The 15,309-nt window shown below is 41.8% G+C and overlaps 1 protein-coding gene across 1 annotated transcript in view; it reads left to right on the top strand.

Annotated features, from left to right (window-relative positions):
- CSMD2 (CUB and Sushi multiple domains 2) overlaps positions 1-15,309 on the top strand; it is a 972,861-nt gene that overhangs the window by 564,435 nt on the left and 393,117 nt on the right. Inside the window, 2 exon segments of the mRNA XM_006886423.1 lie at positions 377-501; positions 12,220-12,341. Of these exon segments, the coding sequence (XP_006886485.1) occupies positions 377-501; positions 12,220-12,341 (247 nt within the window).

The raw sequence follows: 15,309 nt of genomic DNA, 5'->3' as shown, positions 1-15,309 counted from the left end.
AGAGGGCCCTGAGATGGTGCATTTTGCAAAGTTTCTATCAAGTCGTCATCCCATAATCCTCCATTTCATTAAAGTTTATGGGTATCTTCCACGTACTCTTAGCTGCCCTAATTGATACTTGTCTCCGAGGATTGCTGTTTTACTCATAAAGTCACCTTTTAACTCAATCCTAAAAAAACATAAATTGTCCACCAGAAAAGAAGAGGAGAAACAGCTGTTCCAGTGGAGATTTTAAGTGATAAAACAGTGGAGCAGAGTTAAAGGCCAGGAGGAGAAATAGAGTTCAATGTGGACCTTCTTTGTGGCACTAGACAGGACTCAGGGTGGGCATGGCAAGGCCCAGGGGTTCAGTTCACAGGCGTGCCTTGTCTCACAGGTTAGGATCCAGCGTCCAGTTCACCTGCAATGAGGGCTATGACCTGCAAGGGTCCAAGCGAATTACCTGTATGAAAGTGAGCGACATGTTTGCAGCCTGGAGCGACCACAGGCCGGTCTGCCGAGGTGAGGGTGCCCCGGGAAGGGAGGTCGACCACCAAGCTGGGCTGGGCACAGAAGATAGAGCCTAGCTCACCTTTCTTCCTGTCCTTTGCTATTTCCTGGGCCTCACTGACTGTGTTTAGATTTACTAATTGACACCTCTATTTAAGCACTTCATCTCAAAGCCTGCTATGATCAAGACATATAAAAGTGGGAAAGACAAGCATGGCCCCTGCCCTGCGTAGACCTTACTCACGATCTTAACAGAGGAGGAACATATAAAGCACGTCTGTAGTTCATTGCTCAAAGGTATCACAAGGATGTCTAGACAGGAAGAAAGTCACCATTTAGACCAGCAACTTGAATCCTTGATTTTTTTTAAATAATTTAATAAATCATACTAGGTTTTCATTCAATCATTTCATAGCCATTTTGTTTTATAACATTAGTCACAATTGACTAGCGTAATTAATTACGATGTCTAATCAAACCCTTGTATACTGAATCCTTTTCTTATAACGCAAACACATCCGAATGTGTCTGCTTCAGCATCCTTGTTTCTTTCCCCACCGTCTGCTGTAATAAGCAGACTTGTCAGTTCTACTAGAAGAATGCTGGACTCTTAGCTACTTGCCAGTGGAATGGATCATGAGATTAGATAGACATATCTGTGGGATTTTTTTCAACCCCACACTTGGGCAGCCTTTCTCTGGGTCCCTGCTGCCCACACTCACAGTTATCACATGGACCGAGGCTGAGCCCACACTGCCTCTACTGCACAAATAGTCTTAAACTATCAGAACCAGGTGTTCTCCCTCATTGTGACAGGACAACAGCTGCTTCTGTGACAGAGAAGCCTATGACAGCACCCCACAGGTCAAGGCCAAAGAGATTAGATAGCCTTTGAGTTCTTAATGTTTTGTATATGTCTCTCCTCTTTCATGTCTTGCATGTAAAATCAGGACTCAGAGTTGTGTTTGTTTTTAAGAGACAGCAATAACTGGAATTTTTAAGCAAAGCCAGAGATGTCCCCTCAGAAGAGAAAACACTGGGACACCAAAAAACTACATTCTGTGTCTTTCTGCTCTAAGGTTCTTTGCCTTTCTGCAGACATATGTGCCAAGATGCAATTCGTGTAGCCTAAGACGAGTCCAGGTAAAATAACTCACAGTGTATTCACACTGAGGAAGGGAAAATGTTTGAGACCCACCTGCTTTTGCTAATGTGTTAATAAGTAATCTGGAAGATATTAATGAAAATATCTTTCAAATAAGCCTCACATGCATTAATCCTCGCTCAAATCTGAGGTGCATAATCACCACTGATAATGTGCTTTGGGTTTTCACAGATTTTAGCTCTGTTATTTCAGAAATACCACATAGCTATCATTAAAACAAAAGTCAAACAGAAGTGGAATGCTTGAGTACACCCCCAGCTTTGCTCTGCTAGTCATGGGCAATGGGGCAAATGACTGGTTTCCACTGGGCCTGCTTCTTTACCTGTAATTGTAGATAACCTTCCCTAGCTTGTATTTAACCTGAGTCTGGGAATACTTGATGAATTGGGAAGTGCTGTTTGGGAAAGCAAATATCTCATGTTAGAATGTAAGCTCTAGAGAGCAAAGGCTTCTGTTTACTGCCTCAACCAGAGCCTGGAACGCAGTAGAAGCTCAATAACATGAATGAATGATTGGATGAATGAACAATTGATTAATACACTACTCCATTTCTGGGGCGCCAAGACACCAGCTGTTTGGAGAGACATCAAATTACCAAGACAAAGGGGGCCAATGAAGCCTCCTTTGCCAGTGTTGTTTCAACATTCCATGATAACAAAGCCTTCAGGGGGCAGAGAGATTCAATCTCTCCCCAGGATAATCTCATTGGAGGAGAGGGTTCTCGGTGGTGGTGGCTGCTCTAAAATCTACCCAGTGAGGCCAAGAAGTTTGCAAGCCTGTCTCATTGTCCAGACCTGTCCCAGGCCCCATTCAAACCACCTCCAGTGATATTTTTTTTTAATCGCTGGACTGTGAATTCTCTGGTTCACTAAGCTTTTTCACCACCTCATTTACAGGTGCGTTTAATTCTTTGCCTTCCTGAAAGCAAAGCAAACAAAGCCACTTGCTGTCAAATTACTCCTGACTCATGACTGTGCTCCACAAGGTTTTCATTGACCGAAATTTCAGAAATGGGTCACCAGGCCTTTCTTCTGGTGAACCCAAACCTATAGGTTTCAATTAGCAGCTAAATGTGTTAATTGACTGTTGCCTCTGTGAAGCAAGGAGAAAGCCATGGAAAATGAATCATGCAGGACTAGGTTCACATCCAAGCACTGCTTCTTTTTAGCTGAGGGTTCTTGGGTCAGAATCTCCACCTTTTTGAGTTTCTCTTATTTTCCCCCTGCTTCTTCTTGTTATGTACCTTCGAGTTGGAACTAACCCATAGCTGAGCTTCCTTCAGCAGCTTTTTAGGGGCTGTAAATTGTATGAGAGGAGTTTGCCCATCTTTGCTGTGGAGCAGCTGGTGAATTCAAACCACCAGAAAGGAGCACTGGTGGCCTAGTGGGACGAAGTTGTGCTGTAATCTTGAAGGTGCACAGTTTAAATCCACCAGCTGCTCCGCAGGCCAAGGATGGGCAGTCTCCTCCTATGCACTTAACTGCCTCTGAAAACTCCAAGAGGATCAGCTGTGGGCCAGTTCTGACTCCAGTACAGCAACAACAATTCACCAGAGCACCCATTTTTTTTTCCTGTTAGAAGATAATAGTAGTAATAAGACAGTATTTCATGGCATTACTTCAAAGACTAGAAGATGTAATGGACGTGACAGTCCTCATTTAGAAATGATGCCAGTGCCTCTTCAAGGCATGCCCACGTTTAAATTACTGAGCACAGTTGGGATATTGCTCTCCCAAGCCCCAGAGCAAACCCTTAGCCTGGAATCGCCGCAGGTTCTTTTAGGAGCCAGATTCCTCACTGCCTGATCCAATCATAATCCAATTGCACAGTTTGGGAATGACAGACACTTTGGTCTAAATGACAAACTCTGCCACCTGTTATCTTGGTGGCTCAGGGTGAGTGCCTTCATCTTTCTGAGCCACGTGGTGAACCGGGAGAAACATAACCCACCCTGCCCAGAGATGGTGGGGTTTAGACAAGTCAAATTATAGCGAGCGGCAGGTGCTGTCTCTAGTGGAAATGAGATTTTTCACAGAGGTCAGCCCCATGTCTTTCTCTCCCCTTCCACGGGTCATTGTGAGGAGGAAAGAGGGGAGGCCGGAGCTGGTGGCATTCCACTTGGGTGATCCCTCCTGGGCTTTCCTGAAAGCCAGAGGCAGGCAGAGAGACGAGATTAAAGGGGCCCTTTGTTTTGACAATTTTGGAGGTTTCTACTTTTATATTTTTTTCCCTCTTTAGTCAGGGTTACTCTTATAATTATGATTTTTAGGAGCATTTATCTGACCTTTACTTTAAGGAGGAAAAGAAAAAAGAGAGAGAGAGAAAACCTCTAAATTCCAAAATAGCTCCACTAAGAAGTAGGTTACCAAAAGATCACGTTCTAAAAAGGTTTGCTGCTGTACATTGTGGTACTATTTTTCGTCTAATGCATTTAAGATATAATTTGATTTTAAATATTCATTTTCCACACAATTAAGTCTACTAAAACATGGGGCCTAGCAAATAATAGGTTCTTGACAAATGTTTGAGGACCACCTGAATGAATCAGTGATTGAAATGAATGAACAATGTGGGCTATGCCCTCATTTTCAAATTTGAAATTAGGTATTCATAGGCCTTTCTTTCCTTTCCCTCCTACCAGAAGAAATAAGCTTCTAATTTGACTCCTAGCAAATTGTATCATCCAAGAAAGATTGAGGGCAACATGAAACACTGCTATGCTGATTTTTTTTTTCAGCTCCAGATAGAAACAGTCAAATTCCAACATGCTGATTCCAACCTCGCAACCCAGTAGAACAGAATGCATGGGCCCCATTTGGCATCCAAGGACTCTTCCTTGGAGAAAGACACCATGCTTGGAAGGGTGGAGGGTCAGCACAGGACAGAAAGACCCTGGATGATGTGGATTGACACAGTAGCTCTGACAGTGGGGGCAGATGTGTCAGAGATGGTGAAGCTGGCTCGGGACAAGGTTCATAGGGTCGCTATGAGTTATAGTCGACTTGATGGCCCATAACAACAATAGCAATAACATTGGGTATCCAAGGCTGTAAACCTTTACGGAAGCCTTTATGTCTCATCTTTCTCCCACAGGATGCATTTAGGGTTCAAGCTGCCATCTTTTCATAAGAAGCCCAACACTTAACCCACCCAGTGTGACACTGAGTCTCCTAATAGAGAAAGGCAAGGTGGTACAATATAGGACTTGTGGACTGTTAAGTTCACACACAGAGTCTAATATTTAAAAATAAGTTGTTGCAAAGCCCAGTAAAGAAGATATTAGGGAAAGAATAAACAAAACCCCAACAAAACAAGATCTCGGTGGAGCTTCCCTGGCTGAAGTCTGGTTAGGGAATTTGGAGTTGTGCCCTCCTCACTGCTCTCAGCCCCCCTCACACCAACTCTGAGGGATTCCTGGGACTCTGAGGAACACTGCTTGTAAACCACTTGTGTAGTGGAGAGGACTAAAGGAACTAGGAGAGCTGGGGTTTTGTCATCAAAAGTTCGTATTGACTGAGGATAGGGACTGAGTATACAGCCCCAGCTGGGTACTTAAAGTTGAGCAACTTAAACAAGTACTTAAAGTTGGTGATTCACAAAAGTAGATTATTAACTCAAAGACAACTAACAATAAACCACAAACTATTTTTTTCCTTTGTAGTTAAAGCACTATTGTTGGGTATATTTTGTTTTCTCTGATTCTTAGAACAAAATCTTTTTTTTTTTTGGTGGCTAGAACACCAGACATGCAAATCAGACCCCCAAGCTCACGTTCCAACTTTTGGACGTACCAAAACGTGGCACAGAAAAAATCACCAAAAAGCTCTAGATCTTCTTCCTTAGCTGTAAAATGGAAATGTACCACAGGAAATATTACACAAACCAGACTTAACGACATGCCGTAGTAACTATATGACAATTACAGGTGTTGTCTTCCTTCAGGGTCTAAACACTTACATGCCCAGCTGTTAATTGAATGGCTGGTGGTTTGAATACACTAAGAAGTGCCTCGGAAGAGAGACTTGGTGCTCTCCTCCCAAGAGATCACTGTCATCATAAACCTTATGAAGGGCAGATCTATTCTGACACACTTGAAGCCACCAAGAGGAAGAACTGACTCAGTAACAAGAATGTCACCTTTCAGGCCTACCCCTAAAACACCTATTTTGCAGAGTTCTGTTTTAATCCCTCTCTTTTTCTCTATTTTTCTGCAACCATGCAAATATCTCTATGACCCTTACCTATATGTGCAAATGATAAAGCTCCCATTTGCTAAGCTTTTTATACTGTGTAAAACACAGCACTGGGAATTTATCGTTGTTATTGTTCTTTTTTTGAGAGAAAGGCAGCATCAACCGTATTTTATGTTTAGTTGAAGCTTAGAGTGGTCAGCCTTTTGTCCAAGGGCACAGAGTTAGTCAGTTGAGCTGGGATTCAAACTCTGGCTTCAAAGACTCTACCCTTCTAGTCAATATATTGAACAAATTGTGAAGAAAACAACTCTTCTCTTTTTCTGCTTTGAGGTTGTTGCTGTTATGTGCCATCGAGTTGCCTGCGACCCATAGCGACCCTATGTACAACAGCTCTGAACCCTGCCCTGCCCTGAGCCAGTCTCACTGATTCTGACACACCTACCTGCATTGCCCTAGTTACTGTATCAATCCATCTCATCCGGGTCTTCCTCTCCTGTGCTATCCCTCCACCCTTCCAAGCATGACAGCTTTTTATTCTTTATATTATTTTAAACTTGTGGGAAAATCACAGGAAATATGCAAAGTCCATATTTTTCCCCCTAGATTTAAATACATACTTCCAAAGAGTTAACAGATGAGAAGGAAAAGTCAGAGACAAAGGGAATATTAAGTGGGGCCATGGACATGAGTGAATACCAGTTTCACAGAGAAGCTTTAATAAGATGGGATACTCTGAAGAGTAGACATTGGGATTACATGGCTCAAGTAGTAAAGGACTGATGTTGTCAAGTAATTGGTGGAGAGACAGGGAAAATACAGATGAAGACTGCCTTGGTCTGAAGATTTGCTTATTATGACAACTGTGAGTGTGGCACCCAAATGAGATACAAAGAGAATAATGTGGTTGACCAGCAGCAGGTTTTAATCCAGGCAGACATTAAAATGGCTGAGGGCTGGAGATATTAATGAGTGGTCCAGAGTGGGTAGTGAAACAAGAGTCAGGAGGAGGTAGGAGCCAAGGGAGTGAAGGAGCTTTCTGTGTATAATCACAGGTGCATCGATATGGCAGTTGCTTCACTAGGAGCTGGAGGGTTGGTGTAAAAATTGGATGGTTGAGCCTAAAATCTTTTAGATCTTAGGATGTTCTGGTTCTCAGGATATCAAGACTCTGGTTGTGACTGTGGACATGATTGATTTGTGGATAGCAAGAGGGCAAGGACTTTGAATCTCAAAGGGGTCAGACCTGCCAAAGGAAAAGGGACTATTCTTCTTTTGTACAGAAAAGTCACGGAGAATTAAGAAGGCTACTGGAGAGGTGAGAGGTCCACAGGGTCGGAGAGTCTTTGAGCAAAGTAGAATGGTGAACTTACTAAAACGCAATAGTCAATATCTAAGATCTTTCTAGAGCATATATCCTCAGTAGCATTATTCTTCCTATTCCAACAAAGCTCACCTGTGTGGGACAGGTATGCAGAATGTAGATGGTGGAGTTCACTCGTAATCGATTTTTTTCATGCTACTGATTAAAGGGGAAAGAGCAAGGACTTTGGAGATTTCAAAAGAGCAAAATATATGACAAAACATGGGAGAGTTTAGAGAGCATTACATTGAGTAAAATGACTCAGTCACAAAAGGACAAATACTGCATAAGATTGCTCCTGTGAAAATAAGAGGGTGACTGAAGGGTGGGGAGGTGAGGAAGAATGGAAATGGAATGGGTAGACAAAGAACAATACAAGAGCCAAGACAAGGGAGGGTCAACCCGGGAAGAACTGAGATAAAGACAATATGGTTGTTGCAATTAGCAAATAGGATATATCATGTGTGTGTGTTTGTGTGCATGAGTGCATGATATATGTATATACACACACACACACGTACATCTATATCACATATAAATCTCACATGCAAATCATATATATATATAAATATACAGTATAAATAGATGTCTGTGTGTATGCAGATAGATAGATAGTTATATAGTTGCTGTTAGTGACATAAAGTTGTAGACGACCCACAGCGACCCTATGAATGAAAGTCTTGAATGCAAAACTTTGATCTTTTCATACGTATACATATAACATATATAAAAAACTTTTTACAAGGGGAGAAGGGAGGTGGAAGCTGGAAGGAAAAGGCGATCACTAGGACAGCAGAGATTACTGGGGGATTGGAGGTGAAGAAATAGGTAAGGTGCTATGGGGACTTAAGGAGACAGGGAGATAAAAGCAACAGATTAATAGTAATTATATAAAACAATGTACAGATGTTACTGTATAAAACGAAATGTGCATTAATGAAACAATTTGTATGAATAATTGCATAAAAGAGGATGATATTAATAAAATACAAGTAACATAATATTGAACCTTGAGATCTAAGTTGGATAAGGACAGAACAGAAGATGAAAGGGCTACTGGGTAGAGAGAAATGTTGGTGTCAAGGGAGTGGAGGCCTTGATGCAATCGGAGAATTCCTCTTCGAGTTCAATAAACTTGTGGGGGAAGAAATAATGGCGGGAGATAGCATCACGGAGAGGGCTGCACGGCTGCAATCCGAAGAGAAGATGGGCGTAAAGTAAACAGGAGTTGGAGCAGAAGTCCTACAAGATGTTGCAGACATTCTGGGGTGTGTTTGCCTTAGAATTGATGACGGAGAGATAGCTCCAGAAGATTGTGTGGCAGATAGGGAGACAAGACACATCACTTATTGGAGAGGCCAAGGGAAGGCAGTACGGAAGAGTGTGGGAATCAAATTTGGGGAAAAGAGCGAAGACCAGGGACACTTGCATCTTGAGCAGTCAGTTCTCTTTGGTGCTAGTTTGTTGTTTTGATGTCTAAACCATCTATAGGTCCAGGTCCTTTTCCCCTAAGGTCTCCTGGGACACTTTCTACCTTCATATGGGATAGTGAGAGAGTGCAGAGGAAAATGGCAGTGGCTGTGACGGTCAGATATGGAAAGTCCCAGAGGAGTCTGCCCTGAAGGCTACAGAAAAAAAGCAGCTGGTGGGGAAAGGCAACTACAGAAGCGTAGAGATGCACTCATTTGTTTATCCAGATGTTGCCGAGAACCAACCTATTTGCTAATCCATGTGGGCTAAAGTGATGCGTTCCCTATCCAGCTGTTGGTGAGACCTCGGCATTCAATTGCTCCAGGGAAGGTCTGTCTGTTTACATACCACCCCCAGACCTTGACTAGAAAGCAGAAGGGAAAATTAGCTGATGTTCCATTCTGAATCCAAATGAAGGTGCTCCATGCGGACTACCTGCAGATTATGATATTTTAATTAAACCTCTCTAAACCCTTAAAATGGTAAATGCCTTTTTGACCTGTTCTCTCTCTAATTACCTTGAGCATGTTTCAACAGACTACAAATACCACCTAATTCTTGGAACCGAGCACAGGATAAATTGAGTGTAAAGGTGAGGGCTTAGGGCAGCATAAACTGACTTTCTAGGAGGGGGTGCAAGGTGGTCCAGGTGGAGATTGACAAGATTCCAGCGTGGCTAGGGCTTCTGAAGTCACAGGCCCTCTTTGCAAAGGTGGGATGAGATCATGCATTTGGTTTTGATCATCTTATTCTAATTTGTTCAGTAATGTTGTCAGTCTGAGGAAGTGGTTAGGAAGGGGAAGGGGCAATCTTTGTAACAAAATTTTTCAAAATCTTTAAAAAGAATTTACAAAAATGTCCTGAGCTTAGTGAAATTAGTTGAACCTGAGATAAGGCTCTTCTTCACCAAAGGCTGTATATGACCCAGGCTTTGAGCTGAGGTTTCATATCCATCATTTATTTTATATAATTTCAACCTCACCCTAATTCAATTGAGTAGATATTGTCAGCCTCCTTTCACAGAGGAAGAGGAGGAGCAGAGATGGTTCATAACTTATTCAGACACTTAACACAAGGAAGTAGCTTAAACCTAAAGAGTCTGTCTTCCCTTTCCTGGGCTACTTTAACAGGACTGCCACAGTGGGAGACTTTCATAAGCAGAAATTTATTCTCTCACCATTTAGGAGGCTGGACTTGAGTTTGCTAGGTCTGGAGGATAGCTTTCTCCCTCTGTAGGCTCTGGAGGAAGGCCTTCTCCTTTCAATACCCACATATATTGTCCTTCCCTGTATTAAGGAGGTCCCAAGCTCCACTCCAATTCTAGCCCTTAAGGAAGTTCCCACTTTCTTGCTAGTCCTGAAAGTCACCCAGTCTGCTTGTTGTTCAGAAGAGATTGACTCCACTTTCACCCTAATCCTGTAGATTGCATCCTGCTTCATAAGCGTGTCTGCCACAGACACTTCATAGCATCATAGAGATCAGGATTTACAACACAGTAGATGATTACATCAAATTATAAAGATGGAGATTACATAACATTGAGAATCATGATCCAGCTAAGTTGACACATATTTTGGGGTGCCATATTTTGAGGGTTAGCAAAAGAGAGAGCAACCTTCAATTAGATGGGTTGGCACAGCTACTGTAGCAACAGGCTCAAGCATATCAGAAATTGTGAGGATGGCACTGGATAATACAAGGTTCAGATCTGTTGCTCATAAGATCATTATGTATGGGTCATCGTCAACCCAGTGGCACCTAATAACAACACATTCTCCTCACCAGCCCTACTGCCTCAAAGCCCAGGTATTTCAAATGCAATCGCTAATTTTTAAGTTTCTTATCACAGAATAAAGGAACAATTGAGGGGAGTGAAGGAGGGATTTGTTCCATCTTGACTCAACTGAAACTTGACCTCAGGTCAAGGGAGAAGCAGATCCTTGGGTGCAAGGCCGTACTGAATGAAGGAAGGAAGCCTGTGAGAATGCAGAGAACAGAAATAGTGGCCCAATTGTCCCTTGTAAAGAACTCTGGCATTTGCTCTGGCTTAATACAACTTTTCACTCCTAAGAGTTGTGCTCTGCCTGTCCCATTATAGTCTCTCAATAGTATTTAGAATGTTGGCGTGCCTGCAGTGAGATCATAGGAAGGCCATGGAACTGGCTTCCTAGATCATTCGAGGAAGGGTTTCCTGGGAAGAGTTTATCAGGACTCTGTTCGCAGAGGGAGAGGAGCCCTAGGATATTTTGCCAATCAGAGGAAACCAAGTTTGACACCACTCTCATTTTATATACTTAGGCTTGTAAAGTTGCCTCACTCTTTCTTTACTGTTAGACATTTTGCCTACAATTAGGATACATTGCCATGTGGGCAGCAATAGAACAGGCTCAGAGAACTATTTATTAAAATAGCTACACGCTAACGTTGAAGAATGAAGTGACCAGAACCAAAGGAGCATGTTTTTTAAAGAAAGCAGACACCTAGGTACGATCTACAATGTAGTACCTTAACTGTTATCAATCACTACTTAATCTAATTAGTTTAGAAGCTATTTTAAAGAGCTTAATTAGATTAAGCTGTGATTGATAACACTTTATATCTACTTGAGGAGAGCACTTCTTCTAATTCACCATGAATCTTTATGCTTGCTATCAGAAGCCTGTTTCAGGCATGAACTGAGTGTTGGGAAGGAGTTGGGGAGTACTTGATGGGCACTCAGATCACTGGGTGCCTTGCAGTGGCCTGAGCTGGGAGCCTTGGCAAGGGTCCTTTGACACAGACTTTCTGAGACTTCATGGATATCCTGAGATTCTATTTCAGGAGGCCTAAAACTTACAAAAGGTGGAATTAGGGGCTTGCAAAACCAGAAGAGGGTTCGGAGACCTGACTAAGCAGATTTTAGAGTGGAGCTGTTGCTCTTGGGTGCTGTCAAGCTGGAACCAAGTCACAGCTGACGCTCCGATGGGTGTTCAGAAGCTGTTGGCTGCATGGGAGGAGATTGCCCATCTGACTCCCGTGTAGCAGCAGATTTGAACCACATGCCTTCAGGCTGGCAGAGCAGTGCCTTACCACTAGACCACTAGAGCTCACTTGGGTCCAGAAGGACTAAGATTTACTATTTCTTGAGAATGGACTATAAGTACGGGATTCATAAACGAATACAGCTAGGTGGTTATAGCTTACCAGGCCCCCCCAGGTGCCTGAGGCTCCTGCTGTGTTCCCCCCCCCAAGTTGTAGGTCAACGGGATACTGCTAGCCACACCCTCTCAGTGAACAGTAGGGGCAGGGGTCATGTTGCTCAGGCTGCCTGTGGTTCATCACTGCCCACAAGACAAAGGACAGGGCATGTGGGTCTGCCTCTGCCCCATGCTCCAGGCCCTCTGACTTCTCTTCGGGGGCAGCTGGGAACTGTGGGGAAGGACACAGGAAGCAGAAGGTTCTGTGTGGGGTGCACAGACGTGTTTCTTAAAGGATGAGGTGGGAGGTGGGGAGGGAAGATGAACTTGGCATAGATTTAAGGCTTCTCTTCTGTCTCTTTGCAGCCCGGATGTGTGATGCCCACCTTCGAGGCCCAGTGGGCATCATCACCTCCCCCAATTTCCCCATTCAGTATGACAACAACGCACACTGTGTGTGGGTCATCACAGCACTCAACCCAGCCAAGGTGAGGCTCTTGGGAGCGGGAGGGGCTCTGGGGGCGGTTGGTCTACAAGTGACGTGAAACCCTTAGAACTCCCTTGTGGTAGAGCCTCTTCAGCTAATTCTTTTAAAATGTGATTTTGAAACTACATAGCCAGTAGATAAAAAGCATGTTTATGAAATATACAAAGGATATCAATAAAACAAGCATCAGTGGCCAGCACAGTCCTTTTTGTGACCTATTTGTCTCACTGGTTCCATTCCACTCCCAGTACCTCAGAGGTAACCATTTACCTCAAGCTTATGTTTATAATTTCTTGACTCTTCTTAATGATAATTAGCTCTTTCATGATTGTCCCTAAAAGTGCATTGTTTAGTATGCTACATTTGAACTTGATGTAAATGTGCTCATGTTGTATATGTTCTTGATCCACATCATGCAAAATTGTGTCTCCCAGATGTGCTTGTCTGTTGTGGAGCACAGTGCTGAACTGTTACGGTTTTTGTTTTGTGTTTACTGCGTCCTTTCCATTTCCTCTTTATTCTGTGACATACTGTTTGGTCTCTTGTCAAGACTCACAAGATAAGCTGTTAGTATTTTTATTGCAATTATATAAAACTATATATGTCAGTTGTGGAAGGACTAATATCGTCAGACCTTTGGGCCTTCTAATCCGTAAATATGGTATATCTCTGCTTGTTTAGGGCTATTTTGTGCCTTTCAATAAAATTGAATAGGGTTGTTAGTGGTTTTTTGGTGTTTTTTCCCCCCATTACAGAGCTCCTAGATATTTTATACTTTTTACTATTAGAATCAACAGCTGTGGGTTGCTTTTATGACTTACATGTTTTAAAATGGCATTTTCTACCTTTTCCTTGCTGGTGTCTAGAAAAAAATGCAACTGATTTTGATACTTTGCTTTTTACATGGAACAACTCTTTTAAATGCTTTACCTGTGAATTCTTTGGGGTTTCCTATGTAGGCAATCATGCTCTGGAAAATAAAAAATTGTGAGTTTTCTTTTTCATTTCCAAGCCTTATACCTTTTTTGTTCTTTTTCTTACCTTAGTGTTCTGGGTAGAACATTTCATTTACTGACTACCCAGGTTATAAATGTCTGGCTTACTGACAATTTCATGTAAATTTCCCTCCCTTTGAAACTATTGAACCAACCACTACTCACAACAAATTCTTCATCACAATCACCTTCACTTGCTGCATGTGCAGTTTTTAAATAATTGAAAAGGCTTCAAGCCTTTCGTGCACTTGAAGAAAGGCTAAATAAGAACTGTAGGTACCTACACATTTGACTTAAATACACACTTAGGAATTGATCTACTTTTATAACCCAGGAACTGCCTGTAATGTTGAATCTTGCCGTCGTTTGCTGTAAAATGGAATGTTTTTTATTGTTTCATTATTAAGTATAAAAGTTAGTGGTTTCTTTTTAAATTCTTATTTGTCCCTTTTTAAGTTCAGAAAAGCTTCCTGAGATCTTTCTTCATGAATGGATATTGAATTTTATTAAACATTTTCTATTGATAGAGTCTCTTAAACTGGTGGATTACATTGACTTTTTTTTTCTAATGTTAAACTAATACTGCATTGAAAAAATCCAACTTGGTCACTTGGTATTATAATTTCTATGCATGTTTCTATATGATTTGCTAATATTTGTTTAGTAATTTATATCTATTTTATGAGTGATTGGCCTATGATCTCTTTATTTTCTTACTGCATTTGCCTGATTTTTTTTTTTTTTCGGTCTGGATATTGCTAAACTTGTAAAATTATTTAGGTAACTTTTCCGTCCTGTGGAGTTACTTGTGGACAATTAGAGTAGACTTACTCCATGAAAATTGGGTGGAACTTTCCATTAAAACGATCTGGACCTGCTCTTTTCTTTGCTAAAAGACTTAACTATAAATTTAATACTTTAATGAATGAAGAAATACTTAGCTTATCTTTTTTAACTTAAGTCTCCTTCACTAAGTTTTTAAATTTATTTTCTGTTAAGTTGTCCATACTATTGCTTATTGTTGTTATTCTCTCATATGTTGATGTATTTCTAGTCTGTAATTAATTTCTAAGTTGGTATTTATTTTTTATAAAAAATCAGTATTGCAAGAAATTTCACCTTTTGTTGTTATTTACAAAGAAATAGCTTTTGGAGTTTGCTCATACTCCTGTTACTGAACTCTGGTGGCCTAGTGGATAAAGAGCTCGGCTGCCAGTCCGCAGGGATGTGGTTTGAATCCACCAGCTGCTCTGAGGGAAGATGAGCGGTTTCCTTCTGTGCAGTTTACAGCCTCTGAAAACCACTGGACAGTCAGCTCTGACTTGGTTCCAGCTCACTGGCACACCACAACAGTACGCCTTTTAGTGTATCTTCAATTTCATCAGTTTCTGTTCTCATCTTTATTATTTCTTTTCTCCTATTATTGATATGTTCTGTTCTAATATCTTATTCTGATACTTAGTCATTATTATTCAGTCTTAACTAAAGCATCTAAGGCTATGAATTCTTCTCTGTGGACTTAGGAAGCTCTGTTGACTTAGCGGTAAGGAGTTAAAGGCAGGCTGTTCAAATCCACCAGCTTTTCTTCGGAAGAAAGATGAGTAATCTCCTCCTGTGTGATTTACTGACTCAGTGGTACAAATCCAACAAGGACTACTTTGACTATTTTCTCACAAGTTGTTATGGTTCTGTTACAGTTTTCTCATTCATTGCTATCAAATTGATTCCAACTCATGGAGGAATTAAGAAACTCCTTGGGTCTCTGAAGCTATAAATCTCTGCAGGAGGAGATTCCCAGTCTTTCTTCCATGGGGCAACTTTGATTATCAGTCCAACGTGTTATACATCAGGACTCCTTAAAGCATCTCTCTCTCTCGTAGAGTCAGGACCAACTCATAGCTGCGCCTCCAGAGGGCTTTTGGAGGCTGTAAATCTCAAGGGGCGAGACTGCTCATCATTCTCCCTCAGAGCCAC

The sequence above is a fragment of the Elephantulus edwardii genome, unplaced genomic scaffold, assembly GCF_000299155.1.
Source record: "Elephantulus edwardii isolate Elephantulus edwardi_28Jun2011 unplaced genomic scaffold, EleEdw1.0 scaffold00049, whole genome shotgun sequence".
In the NCBI taxonomy this organism is placed as follows: domain Eukaryota; kingdom Metazoa; phylum Chordata; class Mammalia; order Macroscelidea; family Macroscelididae; genus Elephantulus; species Elephantulus edwardii.
Note: the sequence above shows the minus strand (reverse complement) of the source record. Positions and strands in the feature narration are given on the sequence as shown.